Raw genomic sequence first — 22,176 nt, forward strand, 5'->3', positions numbered from 1 at the left:
GCCGGATGACGAATTAGCGCTTCCAGTCAGAGATTGAGCATGCACCGCGTTATTGTGTCTCCAGACTTGCTTTCGGCACAATTTACTCTGTTTTTTGTCAGACTTGAAATAGCCGAAATACCTTCACACTACGGAACTTCTGTGGCTCTTCCGTTCGACAATCTCTCCGGCATTGGAACCATCATCTGTTTTCTCTTCGGTCGCGCTCTCGGTTGATTTTTCTCTAGTTGGCGCACTCATTTCCTTCATTACCCGGCGGCACGGCGGCTGGCTGCCTCCCAAACAAATACACATGTGCAGCTTGGCACTTGTGCTGTACGTAACAAGTCACGTGACGTGACGCTGCGGCTGTGATTGGTTCGGCTCTGCGCTACTTAATTTAGATTGGCTGTTCTTTTTTTCTTTTTTTAAGAGGACAAGAGCGGTGAGGCCTATCGCAATAGTTTCTTTTTTTCTATCGAGAAAAAGTTATTTCGCAATACATATCGTTATCGTTCTATCGCCCAGCTCTAGTTGTAACATTGTAATATTTTACAATGTAACATTGTAATGCTAGCTCTAGTTGTAACATTGTAATATTTTACAATGTTACAAAAAGAATTGCAATAAGCTCATTAATTTCTGTTGCAGTGATAGATTGAAACAAAGTAAAGCTAGCTATTGCTGATCTGGTGCTCTAACACACTTCTCCTCAGTAGGCTTTGGGCCAGTACTATAAAGCTGTAGTATTAAGTTTGACAAAGTTAAATTTTCAAATTTTAAGTAGAACACCCTTAACTCCGGGCAACAGCATGGTTGTACTTACAGTCAGTCGCAGAACGTGAATTCCAAAGTTAATAGTGGTACGCTACTATTCAGAGGTTTTACATTATAAGTAAATAGTAGTTATGTTGAAGTCATGGTGCTTGAGAAAGCTTGCTAACAAAACAACAGCCATTAATGACAAAATGATAATCCTTTAAAAGACAGCTTAAGTGGCACAGCTGTGGGACAGGGCTAACAGTCTGAAGCTTTTTCTTTTTAGCTAGTCAAGAAGAAAAAAAGAGACGGTTGTCAAAGTTTTTAGCCAGGTGAGAAATCCATAAGCAGGAGAGGCAGAAGTGTGAGCGATGGTGAGACGCACGCAGCTGATCTGTGATTCTGGACGGGACCTTTTAGCTTCGCAGCAGGACGGACCTCATTAACTCGTCTGGCTGAGAGGGGAAGCTGAGGGCTTCTGTACCGCAACAACGAAACAAGATACCAGTGATCTCATCCTCCTCTTCCCTTCATTCATCCCAAGCGCTCGTGAGTTGCCTTGGCAACTTGTGAGCTCCGTGTGTGTATGTGTGCGTAGTGAACATTAGCGGGGGCCTGAGAAACCACTGAGTGAAAATTATGTGTCATCAGAGAGGATTAGGAGCCCACGGTTTAGTCGAGGGTTTGAGATCCTGCTGCTGTCGTACTTGAGGGTTTTACTCAGTGTAAACGCAAGCATACGCTCTCATGAAGACTGTTAACCTGAGATGCAGTCGGCAAAGGCAGGCCAGCGACGAGGGGGGCTGGAATTGATTTTCTTCCCGCAAAACAACCAAAAAGGACACATTTATCGTCTCCAGATAGCGCGTGAAAGTATCGAAGGAACAGAATTTCAGGTTCAAAGGAGCTCTCTCTGTGTTCTCCTTCCACTTTCAGTCCATGCCATCCATTTTTCTTTCCACCTCTAAGTAAGCGAAGGATGTTTGTGTCTTAGCGTTTCCTGTCCTGTTTAGAATCAGTTCCTGTCTACATCACACGGATATGAGATGCAGAACAAGATCCTGAAAATGAAACTTGAATGTGAATCAGAAATTATCCGTGTTGAAAAAACATCAAAGTGTTCTTTTGTCAATTCAATAAGCATAGAAGACAGAAACACGAGAGACAATGATGACTGTGAATGATCTGCAGCTCGGAGAAGCTGTGGAAAACTAAACCAGAAACTGGTACAGTTAAAAACATCTCCAGTAAGACTCTATTAATGAATTGTTTGGCTCATATAAAATCCATTAATTTGGTAGTACCACCTTTCATTCACGTCCCAATTTTCTTATAAAGTCATTTTGGCTCGGCCTGTACTGCTCTGTTTAATACCGTTATGATACTTCTTGCCTTCTCTTTGATATACATAAGTCTTACTGTGAATTGACAACAGCTTTCATTAGTTACCTGGCCCCGTTTGTGTAATCCATCAGAATCAAATAACTTGTGTTGAATGAAATCCTGATTCTATGACTTACTGTCAAAGAGTCATGATTTTATGGATAATATCCCCCATAAAACTTAATGGGCATCTAAATAGGAAGTGATGACCTCAGAAATAATATGTAATTGTGGAACCAGTAGTACTTGACATCTAATCAAATCAAAATTTATTTATATAGCACTTATTAACCCTTTAAGACCTACCATAGAACCAAGTCCGCCAAAGCTTATATTATATGTTTACATGCTGTGGAGCCATTTTTGGGAGCATTTCAAGTTGCTATACATCAATACAACCATTATAGCCCAGATTTTAATAATATGTCTGCATTAAGTGCATAGTAATTACATAAATTGCAAAAAAGTGCAATAAACTACAAAAAATTGAAAATCGTTTTTGCTTTTTTAACATATTTTTAACGTTGCAGCTTTAGATGTATGTTGCAGAGAGGGAATGCTATTTGACATGGACTGGCTGTAGCTTGTTTGATTTACTTCATTTTGGTTACCTTCACAGTGGCACATATTTGGTGTTTCATACACTTTGCTGCTTTAGTTTGTATTATTTCTTATACATTTTTATGATATAGGTTGATTGGTGTCAAAGACCTTTATTGGCAGATAAACCTATGTATCCAGTATATATGGTGTGGAGACTCCTTCATAGCTTCTCAAACTCTGTGTGGCATTCTGGATTTTTGTTTTTGAGCCAAATCCAAGTTGATCGCTACTTTTTTTGTGTTCTAAGATGATCAGTTTGTAGGCTTCTGCTCATCCTTTGCTCTTTAGGGATTGGTTATAGATCGTTAGTCCAGTTTGGATCTCGGGGAGCTTCCTGGCCGTGTATCCAAATGTTAGCTGAATCATCTCTGAGCTACTTGCTGATTGATGGTGCTCCATCCTGCTGTAAAATGCACACAGTTTAAAGCTTGTCACAGACTTGTTGTAAGGACCTTTTTAGTCTGACCATGACCGTACATCCTCAGAAATCAGTACAGAGCAACGTAGAGCATGCATATGACTGTAGGACTGACTATGATGTCCTACTCTGGGAGCTCCTTCTCATTAACTGCATCGTATCTGTTTCCTGTTTGCTCGGCCTTCTTCTCTTACGTCTTTGTTTAGTCCTCTTGTTTTTGTAGTTTTATCCAGTCTGCCTTATGTTTTTTTTCCTGGTCACCTTTTCACACACAATCCACTGCTGTTCTCTCTGCTCTTTCCTTTCTGTTTCCACTCTCCCTTTTTTTTTCTCCATGTTGCTGCTGTCTGTTAATAAGCCTCCCGGCATTGCTCTCTAACCTTACCGCAGGAAGTTTCCTGTGCTGAAACAGAGCCCACGCTGGATTGCTTCCTGGCAAAGTGCGTTGTGGGATGCGTGTATTTGGGCCCCCTTCTTCCGTCTTCTCCTCCCTTCTGCTCCCTTTGCTGCTTCCTCCTTTGGGCTCTGTGCAGATGGCTGAGGCCGGCAGACCGGATCTCTGAGGGGTTTTGGCAGAGCAGCACCTCTCTGCGGCCCTGGAGAGAGCATACCACAGCCATGACCTCGTGACCTTGGCTGCACTGCTGCCCGCCTCGGCTTCACTGCTCTCACAAGCCAGCCACGAGGGACAAACTTACAGCTGGTGTATGCAATGCGGATGGCAGTCTGCTTCATTATTGATACGAAGTCCATGACATAGTATTTTAGTGGATTCTAGCTCCATCTCTGCTATGTTATCCATTACTAACAGTAAATTACAGTGGGAAGATATGATAGCATTTTACATCAGCTTCAGAGGGTGAAAATGTGACATATTCATTGTCACACATACTTCAGGCAATAGGAAATGTAGCCTCGCTAAGATTTCTGCTGTGGGCCAACATGCGGCTCCTATGAAAAACGCAGAGACCAAGTAAGTAAGCTCCTGTGTTTGTGAAACACCTGTATCCCATTCCCTGACACTTTCGTGGGATGCCCGTTGACAAGCTGAGGGTCAGAGCTTGACAGGCTGTGTGCAGTGCTTCAGATAACCTAGGGCTTCCCGGGCCTTATCGTGGTGGTCGTGCCACTATCTGAATACAGAGGTCTAGAAGGGAAGAAATAGGAAGCTGACAATCTAGACAAGGTTTCATTTTATATTGATTGCTCTCTGTGAAAACTTCCTTTGTTTGACAGGAGGGGGGGAGCTAAAGTGGGGTGGGGGTGGCTGGCTGAAAGTGAGCACTAGGTTCCTATTACTTGTGTGACAATGACATTGGCGGCCCAAGATAACAGCTGTCCAAGTCCCAGAGGAAGTGTTTGAGGCTGGGTGATAAGTGTGATGTAAGAAATGAGTAGTTCTGCTGTGTGTGGGTGTCGTGGACGTTCTGATCGGACAGTGTTGAAAGTCTGTGTTTGTGCGTTTCTATCCTTGTGAAAGAGAAGAGGCGAGCCTGAGTCATACAGTAACTCATTGGGTTACACCAACAGTAGAAAATGATATGAGGTGGCAGGATCTGTGTCCGCTGAAATAAATATGGGTCAGTTTGTGTGCGTCCTGTTATGTGTCTTAAAAATAATCACAGAGGCTAAATCAGCCTCAGTACTCAGAAACTGGTGTTAATTTACTGTGATAACACTTGATCGAATCTCAGTAGCACAGCAAAGCATATTGGCATAAGCTACAAAACCTATGTGTTGTTTGCCTATGTAGATTATATTTGGTCAATCGGTGTATTTTCTAGAAATATTTCTAATGTCTCGAGTCTGGATTTTCCTAAGACTGTTAGAGGAACAGCTTCTAAAATAGTTTCTCATGCTCAGTGTTGGGGAGTAACGGAATACATGTACCGCCGTTACGTATTTAAAATACAAAATATGAGTAACTGTATTCCGTTACAGTTACCGTTTAAAAAGGTGGTATTTAGAATACAGTTACTTTGTTGAAATAAATGGATTACACGGCGGTACTTCCCTGTTTCATATTGTGGCGGGTCAGGACTGTTTGGGTTTGTTTGACAGCTACGTTCTGTTGTTCCAGGCAGCAGCGTCACGGTTGCCATGGTTACAGGGAGACGCGCTCTCTCTCTCTCTCTCTCTCTCTGTGTTTCCTGGGTGAGAGAGCGCCCGTTGTTGTTGTTGTGCTAAGCTAACAGGCAGAATGCTACAGGTATAGCTCTAAAGAATGTAGCATCATGGGCAGTGTAGTCCGTGCTGCAGGGAGAATGGACTGCCATACCCGTTATGTGTCTGTGAGCAAGGGAGGGAGAAAAAGGAAAAGTACGAGCTGTCATCGAGCAGAAACGGGAGCTGGAAGCATGTAAATATAATAATAACCACTGCAGCCAAGAAGAGAGCCTGACGAGCCCAGTTGTAAGTAAGCTATTAAGACTCGACTGTACACCGTGTTCGTGTTTTCCTCCAAAAACAATAAGTTCTGTTGGAGCAGCCTTTCAACGCCTCTCTCTGTCTCTGCTAGCAAAGTTGACCCAGACAACAAAGTAAAGCTAGTTTTCAGCTACGAGCCGACACAGAACCCACCGTATTAGCCAGAGGTCCCTTTACTACGGTTCGGAGCAGCGGACCTTCAGTAACAGTAATAAAGTTGTAAACAGCATGATAATATATTAAGTAATCCAAAGTATTCAGAATACGTTACTCTCATTGAGTAACATAACGGAATACGTTACAGAATACATTTTGGGGCATGTATTCTGTAATCTGTAATGGAATACATTTTAAAAGTAACCTTCCCAACACTGACTCATGCTTCAGCTGCAGTGGTTGGTAGTCGTTTAAGTTAGCCATATACTCTGTTAAACTTATCCGCTTCTTAAGTGTGATGTCATGAGCCATTTCTGGGTCCAAATGCCCTTGAAGCAAACAAGGAATAGGCAGCGAGAGAATTTATGAGGCTTAGCGGTGGAAGTTAGCAGTACTGACAAACATTTGTAAAAGCATTAAGTAACCTATAAAATGAAATGGTTCAATTTCAGTATATATTTGTTTTATCATTTCGCTAGCCAGCGTATTATCCTTACTTAGGTGGTTAAAAAAAAGCAAATTTCCATAAATTTATTTCTTACAGTAAAATTCAGACTTAATGAAAACATTTAAGCAAGAGGCTGTTTGCTTTTTAATTCAGTCTCTTCTTGAGCTTTTTGAAGATCGCTATGCTTTTAGTTAATGTATCATCCTTAGCTTTGAATTTAGCAATGGTAGTTTCTGCTTGTAGCTGGAAGCATACATCTGTATTGCATTCTAGGTAAGCGAAGTAAGTCCTACAACATCACAAACTACAGAAATATTCATCCTTTCTTTATAGTCTCACTTATATTTTCACCAGGATTCTTTGTTTAACAATCTAAAGACTAAGTTTCAACCACAAGAAAAGCTCTCAGCAGATGTTTAGCTCCAGTAAAGTTAGCGCTACCTCTGCAGCAGTTATGATGTTAAAAATCAAATAACTCTGTACGGCTTTCAAGTGAGGCCGAGCTTTCGGTCAGATATTTTACATTTTAGCAGTCTTCTCTCATCTTTCTTCATCGGTAAAGATGCAGATGTTTTACTCCTCTTCCCCCAGCAGTGAAAGAAACATTTGCAAGCGAGGAGGAAGAAAAACAGATACTGCCGTTCCTGTTTCGCCTGCTCTTTTCCCTCCATGTGCCCTTGTCCTTTTATACACAAACTAATAAACTGTGTCCTCTGATGTGCCTGTGTGGAGTTCAGAGAGCAAAGAGCAGGACAGATCAGAACAGATCAAATAAAATAAGTCTGACAGTCTTTCTGCTCTTCCCTTCCTACCTTTTTCCCATCCCTGAGTCATTCTGTATTCTCCCCCTTAACCTATCATCTTCTAATCTTTTATTCTAACCTCCTCTCCCTTTCTGATGGTCTCCTCCTTCATCTTTTTTTCTTTATCTCTGCTGCCGTTCCCGTAATCGCTCCCTCCTTTTGGCTTTTATCTCCACTTCCTCAATATCCTTTTTAGTGCCTCTGCCTCCTTCCTTCCTATCCCCCTCCTTCCCCTCCTCCTTTCCTCCCTAACCCTGTCTCCCCTTCCCCCCTCCTTTCCTTCCTGCCTTTCCTACTTTCTCCCCCCCACCCTCACCCTCACCACCACCAGCACCATCACCACCCACATCCTTATGCTGCTTCTTCACTGAACTCATCTTTGTTTTCTTCACCTCCATTTTATTTCTTCTTTACCTAAGCCTTTCTTTTTCTTTCCAGGTCTGCAGCCAGTCTTTTGGAGCAGGGACGACGTGGCCCAGTGGCTACGATGGGCTGAGAAGGAGTTTGCCCTGCGCCCGATCACCAGCGGTTCTTTCCAGATGAATGGCAAAGCCCTGCTGCTGCTTACCAAGGAGGACTTCCGCTACCGATCCCCTCCCTCTGGTACCTCTCTTTCTATTTTTTTTTCCGTTTTGAGGTGCAGTCTAAGCTCGGAAAACTGGAAACATCAGTGAAATGTTTAACAAATGAGTCACTTAGATAGATTCCATTAGATTTGTGTGCTCCAACTAGAGCAGGACTCACTCTGGAAACAGGGATTGAGAAGAAAGAGCGATCTTAGACGATGGAAACGCTGGACTGTGTGCAGAAAAACATGAGACTATGCTTTTGTTAGACACAAAATAGGAAAAATGACTACAAACAAGTAGTCGATGAACATGCTGAAGTGTAGTTTTGCAGCGTTTGGCTCGACTGACCCTGGTTTGCCAGTCAAACCGGCATTAAGGATAATTATATATGAAAAGTGATGCTACTGCGTAGATCATTACATCCTTTTAAGAAAATCACCTAAGAGGACGCTTTGAGAGCACGTCCTCTGCCAAGGTCGATGCCCTATTGTTGCTCCACATCTCCTCCAAGTTTCACGAAATTCAGCCTGCTAGTTTTTGCGTAATCCCGGCGACAAACACACAGACAAACAACGCTCTCGTGTTGGCGGAGGAATAAAGTCAGCTGGAGCAGGGGATGAATGGTAGCAGGGCGAGGTGACAGTGGAGGGAGGCAGCTGTTACAGCAAAGCTGCTGGAGGGGGAGGAAGTAGGAGACGGTTGATCAGGAAGTACAAGGCAACCTCAACTGTCACCCCGGCAACGCCAGCGGCCAGGCGCATAAAAATAAAACAACAGTAAGTGTTTTCCCCTGACAGAGTTGGAAATTTTACTCAATCGCTCAAGGATGAAGGACGGGATGTGTGATTTGGGTCAGGATGATGAGCAGGCTTGAAATGCAAAAGATATTGTGGATAATATTAAAGTAATTCATTCGTTACATTAATAAATATTTAATTAGGTCATTTATGTGGACAAATATAAAAGATTCATTTATTAATTTTAATTTCTGCATTTTTTCTTTCCCTTGGGTTTTTTGGGGATCTGTATATCAGTGGGTTTGGTCCACTCTGTATAAATTATAGCATTGATCAGCTGAGTCACGTCTAAATAAGCTGGTTTAAGTAACAGTCGCTCTGTTCAGAATATATACATCCTCCTTTTCCTTTTAAAGGATACTGAATGTTGTCAGTGGCTCTGTTATAGAGGGATGAGAACCAGCTGACAGCTGCTGTCGGGCTCGTATCAGGATGTTTCAGCTCTATGCAAAATGTTCACATCCTGTCGAGAAATCGAGGTCTGGGAAATACGTGGAAAATAAGATTCATCATCATTACAGGTTTTGCATTTTTTTCTTCCTTTTCTTATGCGACGCTGTGGTCGTGGTGTTGGATGGTTTCAGGAGCTACACACACACAGAGCGATAAGACTGATCATATTTCTGTACAAGTGGTTGTTCAGTCGTGCTCTCACTGTAAACGTCAGTTTAGGGAACAGAACACATTTTTTGGCTAGTGAAGTATCCATTTCCTCCTTTGCGTGACTATAAGGGTGCTGTTCCCATCAGGCCCTGCTCGCTGCGTATTTCTCTTTTGTAGACGCTCTAAGAATAGAACATTAAAATAATAGCCTGAGTTTTTTCCCTGGAATGTCATAACCTGTTACCATTGCAGTGACATGTTTGGACTTGAAAACACCGATTGGGAAACCTGAAACAGTAAAGTTAGCGCTCCAGGATTCCAATGTAAGATGGCAAAGACAGTTGGGCAATTTCTAGTTGGCTTTTTGGGATGATTTTGTTATTTTAATGGTTTCATGAACTGCCTTTTATGCAGTTTACACCACAAATAGGCGATTTCCTGCACATCTCTGTAGAAATATGTGCAATCACCAGTTGTAATGGTACCAGTTGGAAACTGTCATCACTTGCCCCTAACACAGTTTCTTTAGTTTGCTGGTATTTGTCATTCATCGTGTACAGTTTGTAGTTTTCAGAGCTGTGGTTTTAAAGCAGCATATTAAATACAGAATCAAAGCAAACACCAGGAAGCAGGAATTTTCCCCACGGTGTCAGTCGGTGCCACAGAACCAGAAAGTGAGAACTGAAAGGGGTGTGTGTGCGTGTTCGCCATCACTTCCTTTATGAGAATCATTTCCTCGTTCACAAAGTGTGTGTGAGGGCAGTCCTCTGCTAGAATCACATCCACTGTACCTGTGCTCATTTGTTAACAGTGTAAATATTTTGGGAGCGGAGCTGTTGCCGTCGGTGTTCGGGCACGAAAAACAGCTGTAAATCATTCAGTGAACTTCCTGCTCGAGCTTTGCGCCTGGTGTCGCCACTGCAATATAACCACTTAAAGGAGGACACCGGGGTCATATAGACTCATGGCTCATTTACTTTTGTCAACACATACGGTAGTTGTCGTTATCTCCTAGATGTCCTGACGCTTTATGCACTGTAGGTATTTGGATTTGTCGAGCGCATTTTCTCGTTTAACAAATCCAAACTGCTCCCAGAGAGTTTCTCTTGTGAAACTTCACTTTTGACTAAGCTAATAACTGCATTGCAATGTTTTATCTGCTCTGTGGAAGCAAAAATGTAAGAGGAAACTGACTGTGTAGGGTCACCCGATAGGGAACTTACAATTCTATACCCTCTGGGTCATCGGGGTAAGGTGTTGAATATCGAGGAAAACGTTTTTCTAGGAACAAACAAAGTGCTAGGCTGCTGTATCGTAGAAGCACCTCTCTAAATTTATTCCATTATTGCTCAAGTTCCACACTGCCTGGAAAGCAGAGAGGAGAAGAAGAAGTGGAACTTGAGTCTGTGATGCCAATGCTAATTTCACCTATTATGCAGGCGTAAAACGGCTACCAGGAGACGCATGGTAACCTCTGACCTTTGCATCTCTGCAGGGGATGTCCTGTACGAGCTGCTGCAACATATCCTGAAGCAGAGGAAGTCTCATGTGTTTTATCCGTCTGGTTACTTCCCTGGGAACTCCTTCCATTCGCTGCCTGAAAGCGCTGTGCAGCACCTGAAGCTCGAAGGTCAGTCCAGTAAACACTCCCCCGCCCCCTGTTCATGCATACATCACATGCATTTGAAAAGTTAAAAAAACCAAAACAATAATGCATTCTCATTACAGCAGCTTGTCTGCATCACCTTTTTTTTTTGCTAATAATAAGCAAAATTATTCTTTATTTATTTAGAGTGCGCTTAAATAACATAATTCCAATACGGAGCTGGTTGCTGCATTTTCAGAGTTTTATTGTATAAAGATGTCAGATGTCGTGATAGATGGTGATGCTTGTGTCCAAACGGTCATGTGATATGAAAAATTAGAAAATATAATGGAATGCATAAATAACTAGCTGCAGAAATGGGTATACAGTATCCAATTAACTTAAAACAATTCATGTATGTACAGTTTATGCACATGTTTTATATAAATAAATGATTTCTGAGCACTTTTACAGTCATTGTCAGTGTCACGAGTAGAAGTATAAACTCTTATTCTATTCAGAGTTGTGGTGCGGCTGGACTATCCTGCTTTTCTGAGCGCTGGAGTGCGCTCTTGCCGGTCTGTAGCAGGTCTAACGCAGAGAGAATATTCATGCTCACATTCACACATGTGAAAAGTTTAGAATCACAGTCAATCTAACATGCATGTCTATTTAGGGCTGCTCAATTAATCGAATTTTAATCACGATTATGATCTGGGCTTTCAACGATCATTAAAAATGACTGAGCCGATTATTAGCCCCTCCCTCGTGCTTTACTCTCGCGCTGCTCCGTGTGGCAAATCGAGCGCACCTCTCTGCATTTCGAACACGTGTCACAGCAACTAAGAGCAGCGGTCTCCAACCTTTTTTTGCGCCACGGACCGGTTTATGCCCGACAATATTTTCACGGACCGGCCTTTAAGGTGTCGCGGATAAATGCAACAAAATAAAACTAGTACCAGTACCGAAAAAAAGAAAATTTATTCATAACACACGTGAAAAGACCCAGGAAAACCGAGTAAACGATAAAAACGATAACAAAATAACGCTGAAAACCGATAAAAACCCTGAAAACTATACATTTCACACCTGAGCCTCCCGGTACCAAACGACTCACGGACCGGTACCGGTCCGAGGCCCGGGGGTTGGGGACCGCTGATTAAGAGGACCCGAGGGAAGCTCGGAAAGCTAAGCAGAAGTTATTTGGAGAGGAGAGTGACTGCTGTTGGTTAAAGAGAGGTAAAAAAAAACTTGAGTGGTGTGGAAACATTATGGGTTCAGAGTCAGACGTGGATCAAGTAGACACAGTGTGTAAACTTTGCTACAGTGTCGTAGCTGCACCACAGAGCAACACTGCAAAGTTCACTAAACATAGATGTTTACATTTTTCATTTATTTCTTATATTGCAAACATTTGCACTGTTATCAGTATTTGCACTATTTTATATTATTTTTGACAATCTTTAAAGTCATTATTCAACACATTGTTATTGTTAAATAAATATCGTCAAATAATCGAGATCTCAATTTCAGTGAAAATAATCGTGATTATCATTTTTGCCATAATCGAGCAGCCCTATGTCTAATACCCAGAGAGAAACATAAATATAGTCATTCTTTTGCTCTTTAAAGCTTAAAATAGTGCAGATACTATTGACAACTACACCATACAATAAATATGACAACTAACGATTAAACTGTTCCCAAAAATTTCTGTCCCCTGTCAGACACTTTGTTTCACGTTTGGGTAAAAACACAAAAACGTTGCGTCGGTGCTTCCAGCACGAGACCCACAGCAGCTACATTACCGCTGTAGTTAATGCGAGCCCAATTTAACTTAACATAACTACAAGCTGAGATTTTTAAATGATGTTTATCCTGATAAAGGTTGGAATAATATATGTTAATGTAAAATTGTCTTTACACTTAGCTGCCACAATAAGAACGAATAGTTACAATGAAACTGTGATTGTAACTCATTTGTTTTGCTGTGATAACGAATCAAACATAAACTGAACTAACAGTTGTACTTTTCACATCTTCGATGAACACTGAGTAATCACTCTGTGTGGGCTGGATGGAGCAGATGAACTCTTAAACCAAGTAACTTCGAATGAAGCTGCTTATGAGAGTCAAACAAAGATTGTTGTGCCATTGTTTGACTTTCTAAGAAATTTCCCAAATCTGGGAACAAATAAAGTGCATATTATCTTAAAATAGTAACAGTTTGTTGGAAACAGCGCTGACATTATTATAAGTAATGCATCTTTGGCTCCATGATATGCTTTTTAAGAAATAAATCATATTTCTGTGTATCAGCTACATAAACCCACGTCATTAGACCAATAAGACACTTATTGCAAAACGTTTTTTCCTTAAAAAGGCGACGCTGTGAAACAAAACAAGACTGGATCTGAATGAAAATATCTTAGAAGTATTATGCTACAGATTACGTCTGCCTTTGTCCTCTACGACGCAGCGGCGCTTTTACTCGACACCCTGCTTTGTTGAAAACAAGGAAGTAATAATCATGTTCGAGTGGATACCTGAGACTGTTTTCTGGCTCTGATCTGAGGAAATGTGACACACCAACAATGAGATGGAGCCGTAACTTCAAATGTTGACAGTAAAACCTGCTCTACAAGGAAATGCAGCTTTATTTAAACAATACAGCGCACCGAACGCTACAGCAGACTGGATTACTGGCTGCTTTCTGCAGCTGCCTTCCTTGTCTCAGGTTCCACCGGAGATATTTGAAAATCAGAGCAGAATTCAAAGAAGAACAGGAGTATGAGTTGTGCCTCAAAAATGCCTCAAAAATAAAAACACTAGGCGTGCTCATCCAAAAAGTAGAATATTAGTGACACCTAGTGTTTTTTGTTTTCTGACTTGTGTGACGCTCGTGATCAGCACCTTGAAGCTGGCTCGCTGTGGTGATAAATCACAGCAGCAGGAAACAAGTTACATGACTATAAAAATATGAAAAGAATTTCGCGCTTTGCAATCTAAACGTTCTCTTCATACTGCTGTTAGTTTCCGGTGAAAACCAAGCTGGGCACGAACAGTAGCATCAGAACATTCACATTTTAATATCAGTACAAGTTATGAAAGATTTTAATATTGATAGTGAGTTGAGACTCTGAGAGGGAGGCTGTCGTCTTTGAGACCAGATTAAGTCCAAGTGTCACATGGACATGTGTCTCTGCTCGGTGACTGCTGGCCTCAAATAAAGAGCAGTTTAGTTTGGTGCTGGCACACCTGTAAGGTAAACACTGGGAGTTATATAAACCTGCTGGCTCCAGGGAAATGAAAGATTTGGTGCTGAGATTCAGATTCTTGATTATTCTTCTTTGTGTAAATTAATCGAGCAACATGTAGAATATCCAAAATAGAATTTCCTGCCGTATGCTGATGAATTTCCAGCTTTATGTTATAGGAGACTCTCCAAAAGTTGATTCTGTTCATCTGGACGTAGCGTTTTGTGGGAGAAACGTTTCGTCATCATCCAAGTGACGTCTTCAGTCTCAGCTGACTGCAGGTTTCAATCTTATAAACAGTACATTTGCATAATGACTGAAACCAGCCCACTGAAGGAACAATGGGCTGTGGGGTCAGTTCCTTAATCATAATTATGCAAATTCTCAAGACCATTGATCAACAACCACTGAACAAAGACCACTGATCAATGGCCATGAGTACCATTCACAGAGAGTTGGGGAATGGCTGCGTGGGAATGGGAGCGTGGAGTCAAGTAGGCCATTTACATGAAAAGGGAAAGACCATCTCTGAATCGAAGAGAGGGCGTAAGGGTCCATCTGTCACCATCTTACAATGCTGTGATTGCAGCCATTCCCCAACTCTCTGTGAATGGTACTCATGGCCATTGATCAGTGGGTTTTGATCAGTGGTTGTTGATCAATGGTCTTGAGAATTTGCATAATTATGATTAAGGAACTGACCTCACATCCCATTGTTCCTTCAGTGGGCTGGTTTCAGTCATTATGCAAATGTACTGTTTATAAGATTGAAATCTGCAGTCAGCTGAGACTGAAGATGATGACGAAACGTTTCTCCCAGAAAACGCTACGTCCAGATGAACAGAATCAACTTTTGGAGATTTACTTTCCTGGATGATTGAGATGCATCAAGGTGTTATAGGAGACTGTTCTGTGTTTACACATTTATTACACTCTGTAAACTGTGCTCTCAGAAACGGTACGACGGGGACCACGTGGTACAGAACCCATCCCCCAGCATCCACCAACCATCGAACTGCGGCACCGCTCCCGCTCGCCGCACCACCCGGCCCCGCGACGATCTCCCACCGAGCCGAACCACCCTCGCCCCGCCAATGAGGACTCCCTGCAAACCTTCTCCCAGCTGCCCGACAGCAATCACCACCTGCCGGAGGAAATGTACCCGTTGTCGGTGTCCCCGGCTGCACCCAACGGGCGCTGCGCTACACCCAGAGAAGCCCCCTGTCCAGGCAGCCCCGGGGGCCAGGAGGCAGGCCCTCCTCGCGTCATCCAACTCATGCCCAGCGCCATCATGAACCCTTTGCTCCTCAGTCCGAACAGGAGTGGCGGGGCTGCTGGCATGGACTTCAGGCACAACCGCGGGGGACCCCTGTCTCAGGTGACGCTGGAGAACGGCCGCGAGGGGAAAGTCCACGGACACCATCATCAGCTAGCCCAGCAGCACCAACAGCAGCATCAGCAGCAACAACAGCAGCAGTTACTACAGCAGCAGCAGGAGGAGGCGCTCTACAGGAACCACGTCATCATGCCCGTGTCTCCTCCAGAGGAGCAGCAGATGCCCATTGGGCGGATAGCAGGTAAGATTTAGCGGCGACGGAGCCGAGGATCAAAGCCGCGTGAGGCGGCATCTGCATGAGAACTTTTTGCTGATAGCAGCTCACTCAATCTTTTCCCTGTTGGGTTCTGGCAGACTGCAGGCTGCTGTGGGACTACGTCTACCAGCTCCTTTCAGACAGCAGGTACGAGAACTACATCCGCTGGGAGGATCCGGAAAGCAAAGTCTTCCGCATCATGGACCCCAACGGCCTGGCCAGGCTCTGGGGGAATCACAAGGTACATACACACACGGTGTTCAGTGGTTATGTGCAGTGCATATAAAAGAGCAGCACAACAGAAGGGACTTTATCGTCATTCCTGCAACCATAAAGCTGCACTAACTCGTTTTTTCTTATAAAACATCAGGACAGAGACTTCATTAATTAAGCACCTTAATCACTGAATAGTGAACTTTTGTTTTTTGGGGTTTTTTCCAACAATTTTGTCGACTTGTTTCAGTTTTATAGTCCTAACAAATGTTTCCTGGCACAGCAGATGCTTCTTTTCATCACTCTGGTAGAAATGCTGATAGGATGATTAAAGAGATGAGATGTAAAGTTCAGCAGCTCAGTGTAAACACAGACGCACTGATGGATTTAGTGTTTCATCTGTCTTAGCTGTAAGGACACTACCTGTGCGTTAGCCAGGCTTTGTGATGAAATAAATCGGTGATGTCAGAGCCAATCTCTCCACGGTGTCCTGGATCTCATCTATGGTGTCCTCCTAGTAGGACATGTCTTAACCCTTTAAAACCGGTCGGAGCGGGCACGCTCTGTTTTGCGTAACTATTTTTAAATCCCGGTAGCTCTGCAACCACGTAAGCTAGCAATAATTGTTTTTGCATATGAAACCGGAGGAGTTGTACTTACATCTTATGCCATCAGCTTGTCCTCGGTCACAGTTTCCTTCCACATATAGCTTTGCAAAAAGTGCATAAAAAGCACTTGCAGCAACAAAAACATAATATTCCAGAAACACGCTTTGCTGATCCGATCAGCTGTTTGTAACACTTCCTACGTCCATCAGCGCGAACTATCATGTGTCCGCCATGACCTGCCCGGAACCGGAAGTGACGTCATTTTGCAGAAATTTAGTTTTGTTTTTTTTTTACCATCAGGGCCTCATGAGCCTATACTGGTGTTTTTGTTATCTTTGACTTTATGACTTTCTGTGTTAGGCTGCTTTTTTGCAAATTTGCATTATAATATTTATTTTCGTTTTTCCTGCAGTATATAAAAATTGGTGTATTTCAAAAATAAAACTATGAAGACACTCAAAATAAATTTCCTGTGGTGGGAAACTATTTTGTGCAACTTTTTTGTATTTACAGTTTTGAGGGATAAGCCTCTTAAATTTCTCTAACTAGAAATATATGTTAAAAAAACAAAAACGATTTTAAATTATTTTGTAGTTTATTGCACTTTTTTGCAATTTATGTAATTACTATGCACTTAATGCAGACATATCATTAAAATCTGGGCTGTAATGGTTGTATTGATGTATAGCAACTTGAAATGCTCCCAAAAATGGCTCCACAGCATGTAAACATATAATATAAGCTCTGGTGGACTTGGTTCTATGGTAGGTCTTAAAGGGTTAAACACCTGGAAGTGTTCATGAACCACCTCAGCTGGCTCCCTTCGAAGGGGAGGAGTAGAGGATCTAGTCCGAGAAAGATCATCTCCTCTGTGATCTTCTTCCAGGAATGTAGCTCAACCTGTAACTCAACAACTTCCCTTTCACGCTCAGCTCTCTCTTCACCACAGTAAGTGATGCAGATGCAGCGCTAGAGTCGTGCAGCTCGTGCTTTTATGTGCTGAGTGAAACACAACATTAGAAGAATAACACCAGTATTTGTGATAAAACAATACTTTTGTTTTGTTAATTTTGGCCAACAATTAAGATGAGCTTCCTCCGAAGGGTGGCTGGCCTCTCCCTTAGAGATAGGGTGAGAAGTTCGGCCATCCGGGAGGGGCTCAGAGTAGAGCCGCTGCTGCTTCACATCGAAAGGAGCCAGCTGAGGTGGTTCGGGCATCTGACAAGGATGCCTCCTGGGTGAGGTGTTCTGGGCATGTCCCACCGGGAGGAGGCCCCGGGGCAGACCCAGGACACGCTGGAGAGATTATATCTCTCGGCTGGCCTGGGAACGGATAAAGCGGATGAAGATGGATGGATGGAATTAAGATGAATTTGTGCTTCAGCAGATGTGATCCTGCTGTAGCGCGCCCCAGCTCTGCAGTGCAGGACAAACTTTTAGCTACTGGAAGACCGGTTAGCAACACGTGACTAAATGTTAGCTCCAAAGAGCAGGTGCCATCGCACAACGACAAACCCTGTGACTGAAAATGTTCCAAAAACATATTGAGCTCTGACACTGAAACCACAACTACGTGAAGTGTCAAAAGTTTTGTGCATTCAAAAAAGACCTTTTGATGGCTTGATTTCCTGGATGATGGGGATTCCAGCGCCCCTCAGGTGTATGTTGTTGTTTTTTTTGGCCTCTTGTTTGGTTGTGTAGCTCCTTCCTCCTCCTGCCTGCTGGTTGTGTAAATCAATAATTATTTGCTGAAACATTAACTTTGAAAATTTGAAGCACACTATACAGCAAACAGGATCTTGCTGTCTTTTCAGCTTTTGTGGACTTTTACTGACACCAAGTGGCCAAAAAAAACGTTGCTCTTAAATGAAGGACAAGTCCTCTCACTGTCACACTGACAGCGTCACTCATGACACTCTGCTGTTTTAACTCTTACAGAACAGGACCAACATGACGTACGAGAAGATGTCGCGAGCACTGAGACACTACTACAAACTGAACATTATCAGGAAAGAGCCTGGCCAAAGGCTTCTGTTCAGGTACATCATCTTCTTTTGAAACTTGTCTCGCTGCTCCGAACCGTTATTTACTTTTTGAGTCTAATAAAACAAATTAAAACAGGATTTTGAATAATTTGCTGAACTCGTCTGTGCCACAGATTCATGAAAACCCCTGACGAGATAATGAACGGACAGACGGACAGGCTGGAGCACCTGGAGTCGGACACAGACGAACAAATCTACATCAAGGAGGAATGCTGAGGAACTCTGGGAAAGCGAGTCCATAAACTGCTTACTACTACTACTACTACTTCTACTATTACTACTACTACAGCCGCTGATGCCTTTCAGAAGCAGCTCGAAAAATCCACATTGAAATTAAAGAGTGCACAGGTGTTCAGTGGTGTCGTTCCTACAGGGAGAGGCATGAAATGCAGTCTTTCCTAACATGGCCTTAGGATGATATTAACCTGGGGAAAAAAAGAAAAAAAAAAACAGCATCGGGTGTTTTTGGATCTTTCGGACGGACGAACTGAAAGGTCTCTCTTTTAAGTGTTTCCTTCTCTTTCCGAGCTGCAAAAGCCAATCACTTTGTGCTTATGTCACTGTTTGATCGTTTTTGTCTCCTCACATGCATTATACAAAGGAATTTTGCTGTTTCTAAAAAACAAAAAGAAAAAAAAGAATGAAAGAAAGAAATTTGTGTGTGTGTGTGAGTGTGAAAGTGTGTGACCGGGATGTTTTCACCATGGAATAAACAACTTTTTGATCAGAGATGTGCTCTATGTGATTTCTCTCGGGGTGCAGTGCATCACATATCCACATGATGGCAGTAGTGGACAACTTTTGCCGGCGGAAGCCTCGGCATGTGGATGGATGTCTGCAGCAGATCAACACTTCAGTGAGTGGAACAAACGCCTAAAGGCTGTTTTCTGTGTTTTTAAGTGCACAAGGTTAAATAGGGGACGGACAGGTGGCACGTGCCTGAGAATCTCTAGCTTTTCATTGGCGTTATTGATGACCCGGCGCTGTGTGTAGTAACGAAAGCAACCAATCACTGATTAGTCATCATTTATAGTTCCTGCTTCAGTCCTTGCACTACTTTTGGATCACACTCTCACACTCTTCTCGCTTTCTGTCTCCTAACATATGATTGCAGCAGCTTTGAGCCTCGCCTTTATGCATTACAAAACACGCGTTAACACACATTTGTGTTATTGTTTTCAGCTTTAAAAATACCATTTTAAATTATCACCCATTCTTTTGTGACGTTTACGTCAATAGCGGTAATCCGATTACTGTAACGCTACCAGCAGAGGTAGCGGATGCGCGCCGTGCGCTCTGGAGTCTCCATAAAAGTTAGTGCGCACGGAGCGGAGCTGTCAGACTGCGAGGAGACGCGGCTGAGCAAAGACTGTGGGCTGAAGTGACTAATGGGATCCACCTCACTCCATCTGAAGAGTGCGAGCTGATATCACGGGTGATTATCACCCGTCTATTGCGCACAACAGGACCCGTTTGAACCTAATAAGACAGCTGTGCAGGCTTTCGTCGGGTTTGTGGACTATCGGGATTAAAACAAAGGGTTTGGATTCAGGAGACTCACCTCTGTGGTGGATGAGGTGCCGTCACCGCTCTTTTAAAAAGACGAATAATCGAAAGCAATAAGCCTGTTCGAGTTCATCCGGAGGGGCAAGAAAAGCCACCACTCCCATTTTTTTGTTTTTTTTTTTGGTTTGTTTTTTTCCCCAGGACGCAAATGTCTCCAGAGCACAGGGACGTCACTGGATTGTAACACCAGCAGCCTCACCGATGGTTTAATAGGGCGTTAAAGTGCGGGAAGGGAGTGGGACAACTACAGGTAAGAGCCATGCAAGCGGTCATTCACGGCCCTGGGTGGGTGGCGGGAAGACTCGCCGGTCAGCGCGTAAAAACCACTCAAGTGTCGCATTTGTCCAATCGAGCCTCTCCCCATTAAAAATAGTCATATTTGCATTGCCCCCCCTAATAACCAGAAAATAAATTTGGATCTATTTTTGTTCTAATTGCAGTAACTCCTGAAAAAGAAAGTAGAAGAGTCGGGCTTTAGGAGGTGCAGTTTTCTCGTTGTCAGTCACTGCCGCTAAACTCTGCAAACAATTCAGTTAATTTCACCACCTCAAATCAATGCCGCCTCACTGGGAGTCCTGGATAGTGAAGAGCAGGCAGAGGTGACAGTCTAGCTTCACTCAGTCAATAAACGGTAGTCTGCACTGGGGTCTGGAGCAGATGATCCTGGACCTGGGGTCATGCTTGTGTGCTCTGATTTTAGTGCAAGTGAGAAACTTCGTGTGTATATAAGACTACAGATGTGAGCGGACTCATTTTATCAGCTTGACCTCCTGTTCTGAGGCTAACGTGGTTTCACCAGAAGCAAATAAATCCTGCGATGATGAAATGGTGTGACACAGTAGCTGGAGGTTCACATGGGCTGCTGCTGCCACAAGACGTGAGGTTTTCATTTCCAAAGTGAAACAGGAAGCAGAGGAATAAAACCTGATGAGATGGAGTCTAAGCACACACTGGCCTGATGTAAAAACAACTTTTAGGAGCACGTTTTTAAAAAATAATTATCAGCTTGCTTAAACAGCAGAATTTCACCTGTTTTTGTGACTGTATTTCCAAAATCATGTCCCACAATCCAACTCACTTCTGAAGGTTAAATAGCTCCTCATGATGATCTAAACCACCTTTAAATTAGTGTGAAGCCCTCTTTCAGTTGCTGTCTTCCTCATCTTACCCTCCCCATCCCCTCGACCTTTATTTTGACATCACGTGTCCGGGTAACTTGCCACTCCACCTCTCTCGACCTTTATCCAATTACAACGTTTAGCTTTAAAAACGCTACATGAAACAACGCCAAAGCTCCAGTTACTGTCAGCAGCTTCATGTTTCCATATCTAATACCAGCCACTCGTCACAATCCCTGCTGGATAGGATTAATAGATTAAAAAATAAGCTACAGATCCACATAAAAGTACACAAATCCAAGTAACTACATGCTCACACATGAAACTATGTTTTCAAATATAGCTGCGGCTACTTTTCATATTCCAATTTAACATAAACACGATGACCTTTTGAGATCTTTTCTGATGTGGCTCCTTGGAGAAAAACTGAGAGACTTTTCCCTCCCTATCTGGAGGAGCGCTGCACCTAAGTTGGGAACCACTGATCTGAGCAAACAGTATATGAAGTAGTTCAGTGTAAGTGGAACACGTAGAATAAATCTTCTGTCTCGTTTCCTTTCACTCGGAGCATTTGCTTGGAATATTTTTATGTGAGTGTACTGAATAAAGGGTCAGCCCTCTTCCACCACTGCTGTGTCTCAGCACAGGGCTGGAGCAAACCACACTATGACATCATCTGGCAACTAATAGCGACTTTTTTTTTTTTTCTTTTTAGCAGCCAAACTCTTCTTCCCCTCAGAAAAAGAACTGGCAGCCCCAGCAGTCCGCAATTAGCTGGAAGCATTAGCAGCAGCTCCTCCGGCGCGAACGATGAGCTTTAATGGCTCTAAGCTCGCCTGGCTCAGGTCAAACTGGGCCCCCTCCCTCGGTCCAGCTGGGCGAACTGGTGCCGGCTGCCTGGCCAGCACCGGCCGCTCGGCCAATGTCACCTTTTAGGGGCAGGTCACACGACCTCGTCCTGGCTCTGCCTGGCCATTGATCCGAAGCAGTGACACTGAGGCTTCATGGTCCGCTGCTCCTCGCCAACCAGGCCGACCCGGCACTGCCGCCGAACAGCTGTGACGGGCAACACACAAGCATCAGCGGGAGGTGGGGGCTGTCTCTGAATTAGCCTGGAAACTTCTTTTTCTTTGGGGGTTTTAGTTAGAGAGTAAACAGGAACTGCACAAATCAAGCGCACCATGATGGAAGGTGTCCTGATTTGAAGTCATACCAAAGTAATAAAATCCAAGAAAACCCTGAGCAGC

At 43.3% G+C, this 22,176-nt stretch overlaps 2 protein-coding genes across 4 annotated transcripts in view; both read left to right on the plus strand.

Moving 5' to 3' along the window:
• The window catches only part of etv6 (ETS variant transcription factor 6), a 35,736-nt gene extending 16,762 nt beyond the window's left edge, over nucleotides 1-18,974 (plus strand). For both annotated transcript variants that reach the window (XM_087830522.1, XM_087830523.1), the window contains exons 3-8: nucleotides 7,415-7,579; nucleotides 10,441-10,575; nucleotides 14,741-15,364; nucleotides 15,478-15,620; nucleotides 18,139-18,239; nucleotides 18,359-18,974. In XM_087830522.1, the coding sequence (XP_087686648.1) occupies nucleotides 7,415-7,579; nucleotides 10,441-10,575; nucleotides 14,741-15,364; nucleotides 15,478-15,620; nucleotides 18,139-18,239; nucleotides 18,359-18,461 (1,271 nt within the window). In that variant the 3' untranslated portion in view covers nucleotides 18,462-18,974. The remainder of the gene's footprint in view (nucleotides 1-7,414; nucleotides 7,580-10,440; nucleotides 10,576-14,740; nucleotides 15,365-15,477; nucleotides 15,621-18,138; nucleotides 18,240-18,358) is intronic.
• A 577-nt stretch (nucleotides 18,975-19,551) lies between these two features.
• Nucleotides 19,552-22,176, plus strand: part of LOC148097848 (chemokine-like protein TAFA-2) — a 97,853-nt gene continuing 95,228 nt past the window's right edge. For both annotated transcript variants that reach the window (XM_087830524.1, XM_087830525.1), the window contains exon 1: nucleotides 19,552-20,061. The gene's annotated coding sequence lies outside the window, so the exon portion shown is untranslated. The remainder of the gene's footprint in view (nucleotides 20,062-22,176) is intronic.

Source organism: Neolamprologus brichardi, chromosome 17, assembly GCF_056152115.1.
Source record: "Neolamprologus brichardi isolate AB-2024 chromosome 17, ASM5615211v1, whole genome shotgun sequence".
NCBI classification, from domain to species: domain Eukaryota; kingdom Metazoa; phylum Chordata; class Actinopteri; order Cichliformes; family Cichlidae; genus Neolamprologus; species Neolamprologus brichardi.